Here is an 18,548-nt window from a genome sequence, read left to right on the forward strand (position 1 = left end):
ACATGACCAGCATATTTATTTCAAGACAAGGTTTATTAATTAATATAGGAACAACAAAAACATTACACGACAAAATTGAAATGGACTGCATGACGTGGTAAAGGCCTAGTCCCTGAGGCTGATGTAGCTAGTGTGTTAACCTAATAGCACACACCCGGACATCTGTGGAAGGCATTTAGGTGAATGCTGTTAGTGTTGTGCTTGTAATGCTTCAAAAAAACCAGATCAAGGTGCCTCAGTTTCAGTAGTTACAGTAATTACAGATTATTGCATTAAGACATTTAAATGTTTAATTTAAGCAAGAAGGGTAACTGTTAGAAAACAAATATCCACATCTACGTCCTAGCCTAAGGCATGTTACAGTTCTTGAGACTACACTGTACGACAGTGTTATCATACAAAAGAACACTGTCCTACCTCCTACTTGAAGTACCCAAAAAAGTACATGGAAATTGCTGAGTAAAAAAAAAATACATTGAAATGAGAGACATTATATTAGTGATTTAAAATGTAAGAACACACACAGTGGTCACAAATATTATGAGTGCTTAAGGAATTACATTGCTTACAAGATCTGGTGTGATGTTTCCATGGTACCATGTCATCATCGTGATCCTCATATCAACGACTTCATGCACAAATTAATGTCCCTTTTTGCTGTTCCAGGCCTTAGCTATCATTCAGTTGAGTTAAGCTGGAACAAAGATCCCAATCAAATACAACACACAAAAGAAAGACTCACAAATTAAGGGGGTCTTTGACTCTCTGAAAACACTTGTCATGGAGTACCATAACCTGGAGCATGTCATTGACTGATGATCAAAATGCCCCATTACATGACATTTCTTAGGATTTAGACAAAATGGAAACAATCAAAGAGTAAGTGTTCAATTATTTGAACTATTAGATATGAGGTAGATAGGATGAAATGTGAAAATTGAAAACCCAAATTGATGGGAATTTGAACCTGGAAATATGGTTGAACTTCACAACCAGGTGGGAGGATTTGTTAAGTTTTGCCCTGATAAAAATTTCCACAGGTCATTTAAAAAAAAGATATATTTTCTCTTAAATAAAATGAATGTTTTAAAACTGGATTATCAAATCTATCCTAGTTATGGGGAATTTAAAATAAATAAATAAAACTGAACATTTGCAATACAGGTTCTCCTGAGCAGTACTACCATCCAAAAACGGTCTGCTGTGTTTTCAGGTTTCTACTGAGAAGCAGATATAGCAATTATATAAAATCCTAACTCCATGATTTATCCATGTTAACAGTATTATGGATTTTGTTCTAATCTGCATTATTTAATTCCTGGGAACCGTCAAAACAGTCTGTCAATAACATGTAAAATGTAAAGTCATTGTGACAACATTTTGCCCTGGTATCCTGAGGTTTAAGTGGCACACTTCCAAAGATATTAGTGGAAATGTGATCAAATACATATGGTGTGCACTGGTCATAAAAATAAGACATTGACCCAATGAAACAAGGAAAACCGCACTCACTGGTCACCAAAATTAAATTAATATGTCCCAGAAAAGATACTGTCGCTCCTTAGTCACAAATCCCAAAATATCAGGTGACTATGGCTTATACATAAAATAGTTAGTTGTAAATAGATGACTGAATGAAGTAAGTTAATGATTAGATGATTGCAGTGAACATCCCTTCAACCAGCTAAGGGTGGAGACCCCGACAGTCAATCTCAGTACGCTTTAGAGTTGCCATTCATGTGGTTCTTCTGGTTTTTGTGGTGCTTGCTCTGTATCTTGGGCACCTCAGTGCTATAGAGGCAGTCCAAAAAGCCCTGTGAGACCTCAGTCACCATCGTTCGGTCAGGAATGGATTGGGCCATGCCATAGATTGCTCCCTACAGCATAAAGGGGGAAAGTTAATTCAGGGTAATTTATTCATTATGGTTTATCAGAAGAGAGTATACATGGACTGGAGTGCCAAGTGAGGATTTTACTCATCTGTGTTCTAATAGACAATGATTATTTTGCCTGAAAAAATGACTATATATATATTTCACTATATAAGTATATCTCAAAATGTGAAGTTCAACCAAGACACCAAAGCAGCCGTACCCTTTTATTATTATTTTTTTTTTAAATGGCAATTCTAGACAGAATTTGGTTGGACAAAAATCAATTTAAATGCGTATATCTTTTAGAAGTGAATTTTGTCAGCGTGTGGGAATACAACAGTATGGGGTAATTTTTATGAAATTAATACTTTTATTCAAGCATGTATGCATTAAACTAATTAAAAGTGACAGTAAAGACAGTAAGTTATATTTGAACTCTCTATTCATGAAAGAGTTCTAAAAAATTATAATTTTCCACCAAAATATTAAGCATCAATTTTTTTCTTTTTACATTGATAATACAAAGAAATGTTTGCTAAGCACCAAATCAGCATGTTAGAATGAATCATATGACACTGAAAACTGGAGTAATGGCTGCAGACAATTCAGCTTTTCCATCACAGGAATAAATTAAATTTTAAAATATAATAAAACAGTTATTTTAAATTGTAATAATATTTCTCATAATGTACTGTATTTTTGATCAGATAAAAGAAAACTCACCATCCCCGTGGTCTTCTCTTTAGGATTCTTCATGATAATGGCTACTTCTCTCTTTACATCACTGATGAACTGCTCAGCTACACCAGGCTGTGTGTGTAGCATTGTGACACAAATATGGATGCTGAAAGAGAACAACAAAGAGCCACAAACAATGAGGAACAACTTTTCTGACCAGTGCCTAAAATTGATGCACTAAGGCCTTTACATAAAAACAATCATAAAAAATGATCTATGTGTATTTTCCATAACCTGATTAACTTTCATTCTGTTTTAGGGATATTACATCAGTTTGCATAACCTGCACATTTTACATTGAACATTTTTTAACCATACCTAGATGGGAACTGCAGAGTGTTGAGATTCCAGCCCTTTGAAGTCAGTGCATTAGATAAGCGAAAGATATCAAAAACATCGGAGCCTAGGGCCACCACAGACACTTCTGGATCCCCGAATACAAACATCCCATCTATTTTACGGATTCTGTGGGAAGAGAGTGTTATTTTTTTTTTTTAAGATGTTGTTTCTGTGTACAGTGCCTTTCCTGGCATGTAAATGTTACTTGCCATGCAAATTTACATTTACCACAGTTGATATACATTCAAAGCAACACCTTGCCTATGTCGTTTATGTCTTTCATGTATTATATTAAAAATGGTATTAATACTGACCCTGCTTTGATTTTGCGGGCGGTCCCAACGACTTTCCTGGTGGCCTCAACATATCCATTTTCACCCATGTGCATCATAGTAGCCCAACAGGCAGCAATTATGCCTCCAGGCCGAGAGCCAGCCATGGACGGAGATGCATAAATTCCTCCCTGCCAATCAGGCGCTACGAAATACTGGTAGTGGCGAAATTTCTTTTCACTGTAGAGCACCACTGAGGAGCCTTTGGGAGCATAACCATACTGCGGGGGCAAAGACAATGATTTTAAAATGAAATCAACCTTGCATTTAACTTTTATCTTTATCATGACGACATCTGGACAGATATCAATAAAAATAGTTGTAGTTCTGTCAGAGATCTTTCGCATAAATGTTTTATTCATGACAATAACAAAAAAATAAATAAAAAAAATACTACTGTTCAAAACCTTGAAGTAAGAATTTAATGTTTTTGAAAGAAGTCTCTTACACACACACCAAGGCTGCATTTATTTGATCAAAAATACAGAAAAAAACAGTAATATAGTGAAATATTATTACAACTTAAAATAACTGGCTTTTATTTTAATATATTTAAAAATTTACTTTATGCAGTGATGGCAAAACTAAATTTTCAGCAGCCATTACTCCAGTCGTCAATGTCACATGCACCTTCAGAAATCATTCTAATAGGCTGTTGTTTACAGCTGAAAATAAATTTGCTGCTTTTTATTTTTATGGAAATGGTCTTTTTTTTTTTTCAAAATAACAGCAGTTAAATTCTTCTTCTTACTGATCCCAAACTTCACTAAACATGAAGAACATTATTTTGTGTATTTGGTGTAATGCAATGTGTTTATGCGGTTTAAGGTTAAAAAAAGAACATTATTTTCTACATAATGTACATTATTGTTTCTCCTCTATGCCCCGCCTTCTGAAACGCGTAGATTGTTACAAAGCTCATCGTTCTGAAAAGAGAGGTGTGCTCTGATTGGCCAGCTATCCAGTGCGTTGTGATTGGCTGAATGTCTCAAGCGTGTGACTTAAATGTTATGCCCCTTATTATACTGTGATGCCGTCTCCCGGCACGACGAGACAAAACCAATAAACCCATTACAAACGAGGCATTTGTTGCATCCAGTGGGGACATCATTACTGATTATAATGACTTATAGCGTCTTTTTACACGCTGCGTAAACATAAAACCATGTCTGCATTTGTGATCGGAGAAACGACAAACAACAAGTGCTACTCTATACTGCTCAAAACTCGCGTTTGAATCATCAGTGGCAAATTCTTTAAATATGTAAATTGCCCCACTTTATAGAAACAGCCTTTGTGCACAGAAGCATTGTAGGCTTCTCTCTCAGGAAACAGACCTCGTCCTCTGTAAACTGCGCTGCAGACATCTGAATATTTGGTTTGAACTGTTCTGGAACAGTGTTGTAAATACAACTTAACCACTGATTTCTAGTTGTGTCCTCTTTTGGAAGGCCATACAAAGTAGCTTTGCTTTCACAACGAAACACACAGCATCTCCACGACATAGCACCATCGGCAACAGCGAGAATAAAGGTTTCTTTCTTTGTGTGAACATTTGGGTGGCGTTATGCAAATCTTCCCATATCATGACGTAGACGTGGGGGTGTGTTAGAATGAGCTGTTTTAGGTAGGAGTGGTTGACTCTTAACTTTTATAAAGAATATTTCTTACGATTTGAGACTTTTTAATTTTTGAAACTTTACTGATCTTCTTTATGCTCCAAGAGCTTGTCACACTTCAAAGAGAAAGGAAAAGTTTAAATTGCATCATATGACCCCTATAACAATATTTATCTTGTATTTATTAATTTCTCTCACTATCAAGTTCTCACCTTATGTGTATCAGCTGAGATACTGGTCACACCATTGACCCGGAAATCAAAGGGATCAAGTTTGAAACCCGCCTTTTCCATAAAAATTATTAGGAACCCACCCAAGCATGCATCCACATGGAATGGGATGTTGTATTTTACTGCAAGCTAAAAAGAATAAAAAACATTCAATTATATTTAAGATAAAGAATACACTACAGATTAATTTATACCACAATACAAAAGCATTGAATTACATGCCCATCTGAATAAGCAAATGTTACCTTTGCCACTTCCACTACAGGGTCCATAATTCCATGGGGGAACTGAGGAGCTGAACAAACCAGCATTGCTGTGTTTCTAGAGATGGCCCTCCTCATTGCCTATGACCAAATAAAAGTATTCATTAAAATGAGGTGAACATCAAACTGGTCAATATTCACATAAATGTGCCTGTCTGCTGTGGACAAACCAGACAGCAGTACCTTCACATCGACTTTCATGGTCTTCTTGTCCAGAGGTATGTGAATGAGCTTCATCCCAAAATAATGTGCTGCTTTGTCAAAGGCTGCATGGACACTCATTGGTGCAATACTAGAGCATAGACAAAACAAAACAAAACAAAAAAAATTACACAATGGGATTAAATAAAACAACTGCCTTTAAGGTGCACTAATGAGCACCAATTCTGTCCAATTAAAATAAAACTCAGTAAAAACTGAATGCATTTTTAAAATATAATGCTGCAGTGTTTATACATCCTATGTAAATGAATAGCCAACTGTAGCAAACCACTTATATGTTTAAATTGTTTACAGTGTGGGTTGACAGCTACTGTTAATTAACCTAAACAGAATTAGAGTATTATGACTGCAGAGGCTGAATGTTTTGACTAGACTGAGATAGTACATACATCTCTGGGTGTTTAATGCCACGTTCATGAGCCATGTCTCTGTACGCCTTGCATGCCATCAGGATGCTTTCTGTTCCACCTGAAGTAACCTTCATGAAAGGAACACACAAAAAATGTTGTTTGTTTTGAGTGAACAGCATTATAATGACTTGATATTAAGAAACTCGATATTATAAGATACAGTTTTCAGATTTTTAAACAATGGACTGATAAATGAGCAAATGGAAATTTGTTTAGGATTAATTGGAGCGACTCTAAAATTGTCCTACACATGCAGTTCAAAAACTGTCTAGATGAATGAAGTACTGAAGTCAAGCCACTTTTCCAGGGTATCTGCAGGATTTTTTAAATCATATTAAGACCTGCACAAATAAAATTAAGACCATATAAGTGGGGTAGGGCCGCTTGTCAACAAAGCATGGTTTACAGTTCAGTTACAGGTTTTCACCCAAGCAAAAAGTTTTATAAAATGATAACCTTCACTTTCACAAAACAGAAAGGCTTATATAATTATTAAATTTCAGCCTTTAAACCATTTTTTAAACAACAACAAAAAAAAAACAATCACTGAATTGGAAAAAGGATCACCCCCCTTGTGTCAGTATCACCCTCTTGTGTCAGAAAAATGCCATCCATTTTTCCTTCTATCCTGAGTGCTCCAAGTGCTCCAATCCCTGCTACAGAGATAAACTCCCCCATAACAGGATATTACCACAGCCATGCTTTACTGTAGGAATGTTGTTTGGACGGTGGTGGGGTAGGGCCGCTTGTCAAAAACTATCGTTTGGTGTTGAAGCCTATGGTGATCTGTATTCGATTACAGCCAGACATATCAGTTGGTTTTGATGCTATGGTGATCTGTGTGACTGAATGTAGATTTGTACTTGAGAAGTGGCTTTTTTCTTGCAACCCTCTCATACAACCCACATTTGTGGAGAATTTGTGATATTGTTGTCACATGCACACAATGACCACTCTTTGTCAAAAATTCCTGCAACTGCTTCAGAGTTGCTGTAGGCCTCTTGGTAGCCTCTCTGACCAGATAACGCCTTTGAATTGTTTTGTATCCGTTTGCTTTAGCTGCACTACTAAGGACTGAAATGCTCTAGGAAAGCTATTTTCATGCTGAGCTAATCAAAATGACCACAGTTGAAAGTCAAATGCCATTGAGAAGGTGATTAGTTACACCTGATAGAGTTTACAAGTCATTTTTAGGAGGGGCTGATAATGTTATTATTTTAAGGGGGGGTGGGGGGGGGGGGCGGTGATTCTTTTCTATAGCCACTATAGTGGTTTCCCCTGTAACGACTGTACACAAAACAGTGCCGCATCTGACTTTGAAATGTGAAGCGCTCATATTTATTCAATGAAATCATAGCTTTTGAAGTTTAATCGTCACCATGAGCCATATAGCAATTCTTGTCTTTCCGTCCCCCAAATTTAAGACATAATTGAAATCATAATTAAGACTTTCTTGTACCATTTAAGACTTTTATGGTCTTAATTTGATATAACTAAATGTAAGACTTTTTAAGGACCCATGGAAGCCCTGTTTTCTATTGTCACAATAACTGTAAAAAAACACTAGATACACAATTTAATTCTGCTGCTGTTTGAATGTAGCCAGTGTATTCAACTCTCATAGCATTATAAAAATTCTGTTAAGGAGATATTTTCCAAAACTTCACTATTATCTCAAGTGCAAACAACTGCAGAGAGCAGAGAACAAAGGGAAATTTTAGAAAATGTGGAAGACAGTGAGAAGGACTGACTGTGCCACAGGAGTCTGGCCCTCCATTAAAAAGGGCACACGTCATCCGCACCACTTCTGCCTCCATCTTCCTAACCCCAGGGAACAGGTCTGGATGGAGAGGATTGGTCCAGGCAAACTCACCATATACCTGCAAATGAGAGGAACAAAACAAAATCATATGCATCAACCCACAACCCCATCAAAAAGCACTTCATCGGTAGTAAAAGGGAGGGAGGGGGGATCAGTAAGATTTTTTTAAAGAAAGAAATTGATACTTTTATTCAGCAAGGATGCATTCAATTAATCAAAAATAACAGTAAAACAAATTTCAAATAAATGCTGTTGTTTTGAACTTTCTATTCTTCACAGAATCCTAAAAAATTTATCATGGGTTCCACAAAAAATATTAAGCAGCGCTACGGTTTCCACATTAAATTAACTACGTATTAATATATATTAAAATAGAAAACAGTTATTGTATTGTATTAATATTTCACATGATTTTACTACAGTTTTCAGAAAACCAACAAAATGCAGCCTTAGTGAGCATAAGATAAAAAATAAAAAAAATAAAAACCTACCGACCCCAAACCTTTGAACAGTACTGTATATTAAATTAAAATAGATATTATTCTGGGTATAACTTATCTAAATTTAATAATTACCAGTATATATTTTTCTATTATTAATATCATCATTAATATTTTATTATTAAAGTAAGCTTTTAAGAAAATCAATACTGTGTGTTAAACAAAGACATGCCAGATAGAACAAATATTCTGCGTTTGATCAAAACAAAATTCTAAAAGCATTTCACATATTTTTTGTCTCCTTTTCTTGAAAAATGAGCTGAATCATAAGATTAACCTTGAAGATTTAATTTAAATTGTTTGTCAATTTTTATGAATTAAAGCAAAATTAAAAGTACCCCCTGGAACACACATAGCCCTTGTTGGGATTTGCTGATGTAAATGATTTAAAAGGCCATTATACCTTCACCAGGAGATCTGTGAGCTTCTCATCCCCCCAGTAGACTGCGCCTGACACTTTGCCTTTCGCCCAGTCTACTTCACCTGAAATCAAGTATGAAAAAAGACTGAGGACAGAACAATGGTGGGACACTGACTTCTAATACTGTATAAACCAGTGCCATTATACCCTAATAAATAAACTTGTTTGCAAAGAAACTGCACCCACACTGAAGGGCAAATTTACTCTGAGAAAATCTGGCTGAAACTTTAAAAGTTCTTATTTATCATCAAAGCCTTTGGGCTTTCCCTCATTATTACAGATGGGAGTTGGGACATGCTGAAGGTGACTTACTCAGTGTCTCATACTCCCTGATCTTGTCTAGGAGCTGTTTGTGGGTGAGGCCCTGTGCTGGTAGGAGTTTGGTGTAGCACATGCCTTCCTTTAGCGTGCATAGACTCATCGACATGTCATCCAATGCCTTGTTGAGCTGATTCTGAATCTGATGAGGGAAAGATTGAAAAAAAAAAACAAAAATGTGTCATAAAAACCTCTGAATAATTAATTAATACAAGAAATATAGGGAATAGAGGAACTGAAGGGAAAATAAATACAATTACTGCAGTGCTAATAATGACGTTACTTCTTCATCCATTTGCAAATTTGAAAGGAGATTTTTTAATGACTAGCAGTGCTCTAAGGCAGTGGTTCTCAATTTATGACTTAATTAAAATAATTTTAAAATAAATCTAACTTGTTCAAAATGCTGAAAACACATCATGGTGTAAAAATGAGTAAATGAGTATTTCCTTATTATTTTATTTTTACATTTTTAAAACTACATTATTGCAAAAAAGTTCTAAAACAAGCACCTTTAGCATAATTACAGATGAACAAACCAAAAGAAATATTCTTATCAACTCCAAAGAAATATTATGCCTTTGAATATTGTGTTGGACAATGGAGGCCTTTAAGTCAAAAAGATCCCCTGTTCTAATGGGTGTTTAGGTTGTAATTTGTAATGTTAGGATGGTTAGATGCATTCAAATAAATATTGTAAAAGACAAAAGAGTCTGACAAGGCAGATTAAAATCAACCTGCAGTCTGTTCTGACAAGTTGTGCTCTGTTCAGGTTAATGACACAAGGTAAACCCTGGAATAATCACAGGGTCTAATGTGAAAGTCTGTTAAAGGCTTAATTTCCACTTCAGCATGACAGTGGTAACTTAATCATCAATCAACGAGTCCGAAAGAGAAGTCTTAAGGAAGAAAGGGAACTAGAAAACCACTAGATGCTTACTGTTGCTCCAATAAATGGGATTTTTCTGATGATTTTAAAGAATTGCTTCTTTACCCTTGATGTCAGACCTAGAAAACATGACACAATGAGCAAATTGTGAAGACGTGACATGAAATGTCTCCACAGCAAGACATTTTTTCTAAATAAAAAAAAATTGAAGCCCTGTGACTGCTTGAGACTTTCAAACAATGTATGAAATCTAAAGTTTGCAATGTAAAATTATACAAATGAGAGACCTCAGTGTAAATGTTTGGCTTTTTTTCCCTCAGCTCATATGAAACCATTGTTTCTGAATGATGACTCAACCATAAAAATGTCACGATAAAAAAAAAGGAAATGTTGTCTAAGTCACCGGTAGCATATGAAGTTTACAAATGCCACAGTCTTTGTTATTGTTCAAGTGGCCTTGACATTTTGCATCTTTGTTTTAAGACTTCCTGACCTGATGAATAGTGAAGCAGTGGCAAAAAAAAAAAAAATAACATCAATACTAAATTAGAATTAGTTTGCAACATAGGGGTTCCTCTTAATGCTGGGTTTCATATTGTTACACAGTGGCATAAAAAAAAAAAATCTCTGTTATGTATGGTAACCCTCATTCCCTGATGAAGGGAACAGAGACATTGTGCCAAAGTTTCCGACACTAGGGGTCCTCTTGGGAGCCCAGACACCTCTGACATCATTGAGGAAAGGCCAATGAAATAAATCTCGTGAAAAAATAATTAAGCAAAATTTGCATGGCAAACAAGAATAGCTGGCTTGTGAACACACACAGCCAGCGTTCGGTTTTATTGTTGTCATCAATTAATAAACTTCTTAATTACAATACATACCTGTTGTATTAAATCAGTAAGTTTGGCCACGCCTGACAGCATCTAAAACCCATTTGCTTTCACATTTTCTTTAATGAGCAGGATCCGCTTTCATTGAAATTCATTAGAGGGGGGCACCGGCAAGTGTCACAGAAGCACACTTCGCAACGCCGGCACTCATTTGTGAGGCAGTTCTTCAGTTCAGTTGTTAGTTGTATATAGGGGACACATAATCTCCATTCCCTCCATCAGGGAACGAGGGTTACCATACCTAACAGAGATGTTCCCTTTCAGTCGGTCACTTTTACGTTGTGTCAAAGTTTCTGACACTAGGGGACCCTATATAAAACGCCACAGCTGCTGAACTGCGTTACGAGACCACGGGGGCACAGAACAGAAGTGAGCAAATGCTATGCTGGCTTATTTATACAAGGATGTCCGGGGGGTGGCCAGCTGTGTAAATTTTGTTTCATTGGCCTTTTCTCAATGATGCCAGAGGTGTCTGGGGTCCCAAGAGTGACCCCTAGTGTCGGAAACTTCTTTCCACCTGGAAGTGACCAACTGAAAGTGAACAGTGCTGTGAAAAATCTGTTGATTAATTATACTTTTATACCATTGTACTTTTTCAGCAATTACATTATTATTTTTTTCTTCTCTTGACTCATGGAAAGATATCAAGATTATGTACACTACCATTTAAAAACAAAACTGTATTTTTTCAAGAAATTATTACTTTTATTCAGCAGGGATGCATTTATCTGATCAACAGTGACATGACAAAAACTTGCATATTTTAACAAAAGATCCATTTAAAAATAAATGCTTTTCTTTTGAACTTTCTACTCAAAGCATCCTGAAAAAAAATTCTCTGCTTCCATGAAAATATGAAGCAGCACAACTGTTAATAATCAACATTAATGATAATAATAAGAAGAAATTTGCGTTAAGCAACAAATCATCATATTAGAATTATTTCTGAAGGATCATGTGACAATGAAAACTGAAGTAATGCCTGCTAAAAATTCATCTTTGCCATCACAGGAGTAAATTACATTTTAAAATATATTTTAAAAAGTTGTTATATTAAATAATTTTTCAAAATATTACTGTTTTACTGTATTTTCATTTTTTATAAATGTTGCCTTGATGAGCCTTATAGATGAGCCTTCTTTCAAAAACTTCAAAAAATTGTACCAACCTCAAACTTTTGAACGATAGTGTAAACATGTCAACATATTTAACATGCCTGATACATACATATCAAAAACATCTTGATTTAAAAAAAAAACCCTGAGTGATAAATAGCACTTACTCTCTTTTTGAAAAAGGAAACCCTTTAGCCACACCGCACCAAGTGTGAACAGCAAAGTGGTCGCAATGATCTGCCATGGCTCCAGATCAGCACACTGAGAATTCACAAAGTGTCGAGCCTCCCCTATGTACAGCAGCACCATCTCCTTATACACCTCCAAGGCACTCTGCGTGAGGAAAGGAGAAATGTTACAGAAATTAACCCAATCTAATTTCAGTAAACAGCTGGAAAACTACAAGCTTCAGCAGAAAACAACATACAGAAACCAAGAACTGGCTGCTTACCTGTAATTACAAGCAACAGCCACATAAATCAATCAATAAACATTTACAGAAGATTCAATAAACACTCTACTAAACTTCTTTAAGGTTAGGCACTATTTGAAGAATAAGTACAAAAATGATGGCTATCTATGATGAGCTTAGCATAATGACAGCTTTTAGCAAATTAAAATCTCAATAAAAACAATTAAATACTTACTATAGCAGACTGAGTCATACTTAATTGTCTCAGGTGCTTGGATTCACTAATTACACTTAATAAACTTTGGAAGCAGTATGTCTAACTTCAGCCACAAGAAACAAGGAGAGCTTAGAAGATTACTACTCAGTGAGATATTGTTCCCACTGGCCACACCTTATTTATTAATAAGCCATACAAAACTTAGCTACCAGCAAACACTTAAAATGGGCTTCTAAGGATATGGGTGAATAAGAAAAAGTCTAAAAAGTCTATTATACTGAAGTCCATATTTATACATGGAGGGTTGCACCATTTAACTAGGCAGAAAAAAGCATATCTGGTGGAACCATTTCACAATCACTATTTTTTACAGCACAATGTGGTTCTCCTTGATAACAGCACATATCGTGTCCCAATAGCATCACCCCAACTCCACGCAGGAAATCTGGACAAAGTCTTAACTAACTATATCGTGAGCATGTTAACTCCTAGTCATCTACAATGAATGAGCATCTTGTTTCGTCTTCAAATGCTTGACTAATGCTATAATTTGCATTTTGTTTAATCTGAGAATGTAAAAAGCCCTAGTTATACTAAAAACCACTATAAATGAGGTGTAATTAGACTACTAGATGAATTAAACAAACTTAAAAGTTATTCATTTCAATCATTATGTCAAGGAGATAATGAATGAATCAGGCAGGAGCTAAACAACACCCCCTGAATAGAGTTCTAAGTCCATGACAAGCTCTCCGAAAGGTTTAGTAGGGTTTGCCAAGTACAGTGGATTCAGAGGAGAAGGGAAACAGGTCATGTAAGTGAGCAACTGAACCTTTGACCAGGACTGATGTGCATCACACGTTCAGGATCCAAATATTACAACGATGTAAAATATGGAACCTCGACAGGCCTGAAGCGAGATCTTTAAAGGCAGCATCCCTATCAGTCTTACGAAACAAGACCTACAGACAGGATGGATCTCACTGCATAACATGCCATAAAAAGCTGAGATTATTTTATCTTGTAAAAAGGGCAAAAGGCAAGAGAAGAGACACATTGCAAAAGAGATGAAGGGATGTGCACGTCTGCTATGTTGTAAAAGATCTTCTGAGCTTGACAGATAACATGAATGTGGTAAAAGAACAAGTGAAACAAAGCACAAGTAAGTTTATACAAAATAAGATGTCACCTCAAACTGTTTGCTTTCAGCTGCTAGTGTACTGCAGACAATCACACCCTCTCTAGCTGAGCTTTGATTATTTGTCCATTGTTGAGTCAAAGAGCTCATGTTTCCATTGGAAATGTTCAGATGTCTAAAGCAGGATCAGCCACAAAGTGCTTTAGTAGCTCAGTCTAGGGCTTGGCGGTATATCGAGTTTGTATGATATATCAATATATATTTTTTACAAGCGATATGGTATGAGGCAATACCATTTATAACAATATAGCTACAGTAGTTTAATACGAGCTCATCTGAATCATAGCAGTGGACATAAGTGAGCTGCTATGGGGAAAGTGCATAATCCAATTTCTCCTAAATTGTCCTAATGAGACACGCTTTAAAATAAGGGCTTTAAAATAACACATAAGACAGTTAACACAGCTCGCCCATCAGATGCTACGATAGATACGCTACTTGCACTGTTTAATGCATTTGAGATGTACTGTTTTCCTCAGTGCATAACTTACATTTCTCAGGTATATTCTCTATCTGTAAATGTTAGAAAGTCATGGAAATATTTCCATTTTGCGGTCAGGACTCTGTGATTCTAAACTTCACAGACTTCAGTGAATGAGTGCACCAAACAGATGGAGGGCAATAGAATAGGAGCACCGTAATAGTCATGTAGAATTACAGGTAGCCTAGGTCTATTTTATGATAGCAGATAGTAGCAGTAATGTTGTAATCAAAACATAATGCAATTAATCTGTGCTCTCAGGTTTAATTAAATTTTTAATTTAGTGAATAGAACTTCTGCTTTGTAAATCATTATTTTTGTTTTTAGACTGTAATGTTAAAATATTAGAATATAATGGGATTTTAGCTCCTTTTTGCACATAACGGATAGCATAACTTACTTTCACTATATTTGTTTTCATTGCTTTTAAATATAAACATTATTTCATTGGACAACATTGGGCAAAATGTTATAAAAAAAAAAACCAGTTGCTTAGGAGACATTCTTGTCTACAATTGCTTAGGTGTCGAAACAATGGTGGACTGATGACAGCTCACTCAGGGTGTGTCTAAGGTATGACGCCAGTCCAGTCTGTGCTGAAACGCCACTGTCAATCAAACTATCATGGGAGGGGCCTGTCTGTGTGAAATCATAAACACAAGTATCTGAGAATCGGCTCCATTTGAGAAAGGGGTAAAGATTTTAGTAGATTAAAAAAAAAATAACACAGGGTGGATTTTTATCATTATAGGGTGGTTGTGTACACACACTGCCAACACACATTTCAGTTCAAACTACATGTAGCAGCCGATGACCCCTTTAAAGAAATTCATACATTTATTCAGCAAATGATGCTTTGACTTGAAGTGACAGTAACATGTCAAATAAATGTTTACTCTTTTGAATTATCTATTCATCTAATAATTCTGGGGAAAAAAATGCATCAGAGTATGTACAAAAATATTAAGCAGCACTGTTTTGTATCATTGACAATAAAAAAAAAAAAATTCCTTAGCACCAAATCAGCATAATAGGATCATGTGACTCTAAGTATTGGCTGCTGAAAATTCAGCTTTGGCATCAAAGGAAAAGCCTAAATCACATTTGAAAATATAGTAATGGTTATTTTAAATTGTAATATATTTTCATAATGTTACTGTTTTACTGTATTTTGATCAAATTTACATTCTTCCTGAACTATAGTGTACATTTAAAGAATATGTAAGAGATATAACTCAAAAGTCATGAAAGTCGCTATGTGATGAATGGTGACTGAGGCTTTTATTCCACCTCATATTTGAGACCCACAGATGAAATAAAGTCCTGCAGGTTTGGAATGACATAAGAGTACAAGATGACTTCTATTTTAATTTATGGGTTAACTATCCCTTTAATATAGTTCATTCACACACATTAAATCTCTCAGCACATCACATGAGCATCAGACTAGCTGAAATACAGTCTCAAAAGACACTGCTGGACAGCAGTCAGAACAGATCTGGCTCCATTGTACACCCCCTTGTTAAGGATAGCACTTCTTCTGTGTTTGAGCCCGTCACAGTAAGTCTTCTGATGAACACATACACAATGAAACATAACATTTCCCCCTCTGCACCAGGTCGTTGCACACAGACGAACACTTATTACAGAGAATTATATGAAGGAAAACCAGTTTTATAATGCTAGCTCTCACTTACATCACTTCAAACTCTCCTTTACACATCATAGAAGACATACACACAATTTGACATAGGACATGGTAATAAAGTTATTTCTATGTAACCAGTATGACATTTGTGACCCTGGACCACAAAACCAGTCTTAAGTGTCAATTTTTCAAAACTGAGATTTATACATTATCCGTTGATGTATGGTTTGTTAGGATAGGGCAATATTTGGTCGAGATATAACTATTTGAATATCTGGAATATCTGGAAAAAAAATTTTTTTTTAAAAATAATATTGAGAAAAATTGCCTTTAAAGTTATCCAAATTAAGTCCTTAGCAATGCATATTACTAATCAAAAATTAAGTTTTTATATATTTACGGTAAGAAATTTACAAAATTCATGGAACATGGTCTTTACTTAATATCCTAATGATTTTTGACATAAAAGAAAAATCTATAATTTTGACCCACACAATGTATTTTTGGCTATTGCTACAAATATGCCCCAGTGACTTAAGACATTTTTGCGGTCCAGGGTCACATTTGTGCCCAAACTCTCTTATAAATTACACTTCAAATGGATAATCATCTTTCTACATGATAAGATCACCTGAATCCACAGCACTGAACGGGAGACATATTATATCAGATCAAGTGTCACTAGGTCTGATACACTGAAACACTGTTACAGTTCAGTTTTACATTGTAAATGAAGTATGTTGACCAACAAAACAAAGTAAGTTAACAAAATACAACTGACCTGAAAAGATGCTTATTTTCTACAGTCGAAGCTTTCATTGTGGCATAATTACATCATGTATGGATAACTAGGAACATACTATATTTAAAGCACAGCTGAATTCTAATTGACATTATGCCCACTTACCCTGTAGTCCATTTTGTTTGCCAAGGTTACACACCCTGTCTGAAAAAGTCGTTTCTTCAACTGCTCTGGGAGAAACGGGGAAGACAGCCCGAAAGATCTTTGTTCGGCTTATTTTGAGAGCGAATGCCCCGTTGCATGACACAATCTGAGGCGCAACCTTATATCAGGAAGTGCCGTGAGTAAAAGTAAAAGCGATTTGCTTTCAGGCTTGTCACCGCGCACGCTGATCTTCAAACACTGCAAGCGTACTGCATCACAGCGATAAGTCCAGCACACATGCTGTTAGTATATGTGAAACTCACAACATCATGACGATTCGCAGATTCGCCACAGTTACATGATATTTTCCATGGAGATCAGCGTAGAGTCTCTTTTTTTGATTAATCTGGTAATACATCTGCGATAGTTCTAAGGTTATTTTTTTTTTTTTATTATTATTTTATGTATTATTATTTTGCTTATTATTACTGTTGTTGCTGTTGTCGATGTTGATGATGATGATGATGATGCGCATTTAATTATTTAGGTATATTTTCATATTATAATGATTAAAAGTTTTAATAATCAGAAAGCACTACATTTAAGAAGTTTCTTAACTGGTAAAGAAGGGGCAGCATGGAAAACTTGATTCATATTAAATGCATTAAAAAATTTAATCATAGAATATTTACAGTAGGCTAAATGATTTAGTGAGTTGGGCTGCACTGGTGTTTTCTTGTGTTGTATTAGCTTATACTTCATAGGGTCGTTTGCACGGTCACTTGATGGCGCTATTAGTTTTTGAAGGACAGACGTATGGTAGGCTATTTTAGTAAAATGTTTCTACCTTGTATTGTTTATTTTGCACTAAATAACAGATTTTTTTCAGGATGTTCTCTTATATGGAGTGAACATTTACATTCATGTTCGTGAGTGGCACTTATGGCTAAAGTTGTTTGTCTATATTACTATAGTAGAATTACCACAGCAAATAACCACTTTACTTTAGTAACTACCATTTACTATAGTACCTTTACTATAGTATGGTTCAAAAACACTACTACTAGAGAAATTTTACTACATTTTCCATGATAAAATTTTCTATAAATTACTATAGTTTTTTTTTTTTTCACAATTTACTATAGTACCTTTACCATAGTATGGTTCAAAAACACTACTACTATAGAAATTTTACTACATTTTTATTTAACTTTTTTGGTTGCAAAGCCTAAACCAATAGGCCTGTGTATAACAAACAAATGATCCTCTCCCCTAAAAATGTTACTACATTTTCTATAGTAAATTTACTATAGTATTTTTTTCATGTGGGTTGTAACTACAAAATGTAACTTTGTGTTAAATGCTACAGTCTATGGTTAAATGCTTATTTGTGGGTGCAATTGTATAAAAAGCAACCAAAGAATTCAACCATATCACAGATTTCTTTTCTTTTCTTTTCTTTTCTTTTCTTTTCTTTTCTTTTCTTTTCTTTTCTTTTCTTTTCTTTTCTTCACATTATTGCATGGATTTCATTTTAAATTACTTTGTAAAAGTGGGATAAATGTCATTGGTGTTTCTGTGGGCAGAAAATGAACTCCCTTAAAAGTATTTTCCACATTTTCACTAATTTATTAAATTTATCTACTAGATAGCCTACACGCTTACCACGTGGGAATTCTGTCATTTTGTCTTTTTTCTGCAAGTTTCCACTCCATTGCCAT

The 18,548-nt window shown here is 35.3% G+C and overlaps 1 protein-coding gene across 1 annotated transcript; it reads right to left on the reverse strand.

Moving 5' to 3' along the window:
- Positions 1-14: 14 nt before the first annotated feature.
- On the reverse strand, positions 15-17,127 carry LOC109078960 (sphingosine-1-phosphate lyase 1-like). Its single transcript, XM_042768331.1, has 14 exons — positions 16,849-17,127; positions 12,153-12,318; positions 10,029-10,096; positions 9,083-9,230; positions 8,753-8,832; positions 7,779-7,907; positions 6,007-6,095; positions 5,579-5,687; positions 5,378-5,476; positions 5,115-5,261; positions 3,266-3,504; positions 2,931-3,077; positions 2,598-2,718; positions 15-1,877 (listed from the first exon to the last, which is right to left on the reverse strand). The coding sequence occupies exons 1-14, from the start codon at positions 16,858-16,860 to the stop codon at positions 1,713-1,715; spliced, it is 1,719 nt and encodes a 572-aa protein (XP_042624265.1). The 5' UTR covers positions 16,861-17,127; the 3' UTR covers positions 15-1,712.
- Positions 17,128-18,548: the final 1,421 nt, after the last annotated feature.

This window comes from Cyprinus carpio, chromosome A13 (assembly GCF_018340385.1).
Source record: "Cyprinus carpio isolate SPL01 chromosome A13, ASM1834038v1, whole genome shotgun sequence".
NCBI classification, from domain to species: Eukaryota; Metazoa; Chordata; class Actinopteri; order Cypriniformes; family Cyprinidae; genus Cyprinus; species Cyprinus carpio.